Consider the following 4512-nt stretch of genomic DNA (forward strand, 5'->3'; position numbering starts at 1 on the left):
AATATTAAGTTTTACATTAATTTTTTTTCCCATGTGTTCATTGCAGGAGCAGTTATTACAGAAGTAGGTTGCTGCTAACAACTCAACAGTGAAATAGGAACAGACTTTGTTTTATGTCATTCAGAAATAACAGAGACTGGATTTATGTGCCATGTTCAGAAGTACCATTCAATGGCTGTAGTAAAACTAACAGTAGTAAGATTTGAACTCATGACCATCTAGTCTGTAGTCTAGCAGCTGAAATTCACAGCCACTGTTCCTCTTTGACATGAAAATGAATAAATAAAATACAAAAAAAAAAAAAATTGATTTAACTGAAACGGAATAAAGTGCTGTCGCTTTCAAGTCTCATGTGAGATACACCCCACAACATTATCCAGTTTGGATAGATAGCAAAGCAAAATACTGGATATGTCCAACAAGAGAGCAGTGAATAGTCTAGAATACTTAATAAAACAGTATCTTTAAGCAAAGACCAAGCATTAATAAATATATCAATCACAGAATCTGGTCTCTGCTCATCTATTACTGAAACAATAGAAGCCAAATATATGAGGACAGGTGGTGAGACTAGTAGCAATAACACTGACTGCAAACACCGGAGCAACCTGTGAAAGACAAATTGAAATGAATTAGTGAGTACAAACACAGAGTAAATGGAAAATAATGAGAATCATAGCAAAAGTGCCTCGTTTGACATGCACATTCAATATGTCCCGATATGACCACAGTCAATAATATCGATTTTAACATTTATTTTATTGACTTCGGAAACATAAAAGCGAAGTCAACACAGAGAGAATAGTCATAATCAAAAATCAGAACGTATTCTACCAAATCTGCCATCTGATACATACACTCACATGTCCTCTCATATGTAAGATTTAAAAACAAACTTAGTATGAAGATGAGTATTAAAAAACAAATACTTTGTTATTGTTAAACCTTTTGATACCTAAATTCAATCTGATATAACCCTAATCCTTTGGCATATCAGGCCAAAATATTCTACCTATTTTATGTTCAGACTGGCCAGATCCAGCCTCTCACACTTACCCTACAATGTCATTCTTAAAATAAACAATCACATTCATCTAAATGTCAAAGCTATAAGATAATGTATGATTAATTCAAAACAATGTGAATAAATAAGAGTTACACTTAATAGAGTAATATGAATGCTGAAGAGTTAAAGCGAATTTGCCATTTTTCTTTTTATTTTATCATTTTATTATTTTTATTTTACAGTTTAAATTTCTTCAACTGCATAACAAAACTTGTTCTTTTCTTTTAAAAAATTGAAGGAATAAAATTCAATTCCCAAAAATGCTCTTACATTTTTGTTACTAATTTTCAATTATGATATGTAATCTGGCAATAGTTTACAAGAACTATGTATGTTATCATTCTACAAGCATCCAAGTATTAGAAAAGGCTGAACTGTTATCTAAGAAGTTTTGATACTGCAAGGGAGGTAACTCTTACTAACTAGCTAAACTAGAATGAATAATACTGGATAACTTGACAATTATGTTATACAATTATTAACTTCCTGTAAACAAATTTTGTCTCATACAGTGCTATCAATACATGGAGATAGCCTAGGTGGACAAATAGCAATAGTAAGATGACCTGGGGCTAAACAACAATACCTGTACTATATACCATATAAATAATATTTTGTGATATAATCTATATTATTATTCTATCTTCAGTTAATTTTGGAACATTGTGTATAGTATTTTTGAATTTTTAAATTAAACTTCCACAAAGACATGTAACACAAGGGAATGATATCTGAATATAAATATACATATTATATTCACTGAGGGTTGGGGGTGACGATTCTTCAAGTGGTAATGCAATAACTATTCTACATCACGAAACTGAATTCCCAATTTCGTTGTAGTATCAGTGAGAATTCCACTATCTTTACAATCGAATTTCAATCACTTTGTTGTAAAATTGACTGTTTCCAGCTGTCATTCCATGCAATATAACTGATTTTTTTCTAAAGGAATGACATGCATTATGCAAGCATCTCTTTCCAGGGTGTCTTATCTGCAAACATCTTAGTCTTCAATCACATAATATGGCAACTGTGATTGACTAATTGCTTTATCAAGGCCATTACTCTATGACAATGCTGCTGATTGAAATATGTCTTCCACTAAAACGCAGAAACAAGATTTATAAAAAAAATCTTTGTTTTTTTATAGATTAACTCTTTAGCATTTAAAACTTGCCATATCTAGCCAAAATATTGTTTTAGGTTTAAACCGGCCAGATTCAGCCTCTAATACCTACTTTAGAATGGCATTCTAAAAACAGTCACATCATTGAAATCTTGAGGTTACAAGATAATGCATAATTAATTCTAAACAAAGTGAAAATAATAAGCATTGTATTTGATAGAATAGTATGAATACTAAAGGGTTAATGGGGGAACAATCAGTTTTGAGATATATGTGTAATATTTCATAAATTATTGAGTATGAGTAATGTTGTCCCCCATGTGTTGTTACATGAAACAAAAACTAGATATATAGTGGCCTCTCCTTTCATATGGATAAGAAGTTGATCTGATGCATGTAACTTCAACCGAAAAAGACAGACAATCGAGGGTAAACTGAGACACATTCAATTAAGTTCACTACTAAGTGAATGAACAAAGCAGCAATACATATGAACTCACAACCCCAAAATTGCTAGTCAAATACTATATTTAGATGGAAGTTCCAAGAGTCAATGAGGGAACCTCTATAAAATGATATGGACCATGAAAAGAACCGCTTGACAGTCAAATCTTTCTTATATCATATCATCATCATCATCGTCGTTTAACGTCTGCTTTCCATGCTAGCATGGGTTGGACGATTTGACTGAGGACAGGTGGACCAGGAGGCGACACCAGGCTCCAATCTGATTAGGCAGAGTTTCTACAGCTGGATGCCCTTCCTAATGCCAACCACTCCAGGAGTATAGTGACAACCACCCCAGGAGTGTAGTGCCAACCACTCCGGGAGTGTACATTTTAATAAAGGATGATTAAGATAATGTAGTTCAAGAAAGATTAGCCATAGATGGAATACTGTTGACCATGGATGTGCTCCAATCAGGGCTGATTTGTAGTTAAATAACAATGAAAAGATTGTGCCAGATAATACTCTTGCTGTTCAAACACAGGATTCTGAGAGAAAATTGAAGTACTTACTTATTTGACACAGGTTGTACAATGACTGAAACTGGAATAATTGTAGCAGCAAGGAAAAATGCCAGAGATATGTTCATTAATGCAATTGAAAAAAGAACAAGGGATTGAAAGATGAGAGTGACACATTTTAACAGTGGCCAATCAACTTGGAAACCATTATCAAATTCATGTGGTTTTCTGAAAGAAAAAAATAAATATAAATAAACTTAAATTAAAATGTCTAAAAATTAGTTTAACATTTTAATGGACAATATTCTGTTACATGTAAATAAACACATATAGTTAATGTCAAAAACATTATTTGCACACAAAAGGTATTTACAAGAATAGTAATAGCAAGTAATATTTCAGTATATGTAGTTAAGTAGTAAGGTAATATGATATTCTCCTTGTGGAAATAATATTAAATAATATTACTATACATGGGAACAGGTGAGAATTGGCAAGAGGAAGAGTGTCTGGCTGTTGAAAATATGCCTCAATGAATTTTGTGACACAGACAAGATTGGAAAATTGGACATTAAAACAATGGTGATAATGACATGTAGCTCGCTAGGTCACTGGAGCATCAGCAAAAATCTTCCTATTTATGTAGTGTTATGTAGCATAACTGACATAAAGTACTAAAACTGTTGTGTGAACGCCCTCAGGCGATAAGTAGACTAGTCTAATACATATAAATAGCTAGACGAGAAGCGTCGCATAGAGCGAGCCAGAGCCGTCAGTAGACGTCAAGTTCTGTAGAGTCAGGTTGTCGGAAGTGAGAGTTGAGTAGAGGTCATCCGCACGTGCGATATAACAAAACCTAAAAGGCGGATGGATTCAGCACTGCAAAAAGCAAGTAACAATGCCTTCTTCAAAAACATGAGTATTCTAAGGACTTGGCTGACAGTGATATTTAGTAATAAATATGTGCATATTATCCTCATTTTTACATGATTTTCTATGTAAGCATGGACTAGAGAGGTCTTATCCATAGTAGTCTGGCTTCAGTCTCCTGAGATCAGCTTTCACTATGCGAAGCTTCTCTCCCTGTTATATATGCATGAATGCAGACGTAGCAGATAACATCTAGCCTTTGGCCGCATCTTTGGACCCTGTTGTGTCCACCACTCTGATTGGTTGGTCTTGGCACATTTTTGTATCTTGTTCTATTTCACGCCAGGGTGCAAACCAACCAACCGCAGCCTTCTGATGGGGTCACATGGAACAGTTTTCTGAACCCCTGTTTGAGCCGATTATTTCTAAGCACTATGTCACAAATAAATAAATTGTTGCTATTATCAAAAAATATTTAT

General features: G+C 33.8%; 1 protein-coding gene across 1 annotated transcript; it reads right to left on the minus strand.

The window, feature by feature from the left end:
• Window positions 1–6: 6 nt before the first annotated feature.
• On the minus strand, window positions 7–4080 carry LOC128247381 (glycosylphosphatidylinositol anchor attachment 1 protein-like). Its single transcript, XM_052966780.1, has 3 exons — window positions 4007–4080; window positions 3215–3391; window positions 7–608 (listed from the first exon to the last, which is right to left on the minus strand). Exons 1-3 carry the CDS (start codon window positions 4078–4080, stop codon window positions 311–313), a joined length of 549 nt encoding a protein of 182 aa, XP_052822740.1. The 3' UTR covers window positions 7–310.
• Between the last annotated feature and the right edge of the window lie 432 nt (window positions 4081–4512).

The sequence above is a fragment of the Octopus bimaculoides genome, chromosome 3, assembly GCF_001194135.2.
Source record: "Octopus bimaculoides isolate UCB-OBI-ISO-001 chromosome 3, ASM119413v2, whole genome shotgun sequence".
Classification (NCBI taxonomy): domain Eukaryota; kingdom Metazoa; phylum Mollusca; class Cephalopoda; order Octopoda; family Octopodidae; genus Octopus; species Octopus bimaculoides.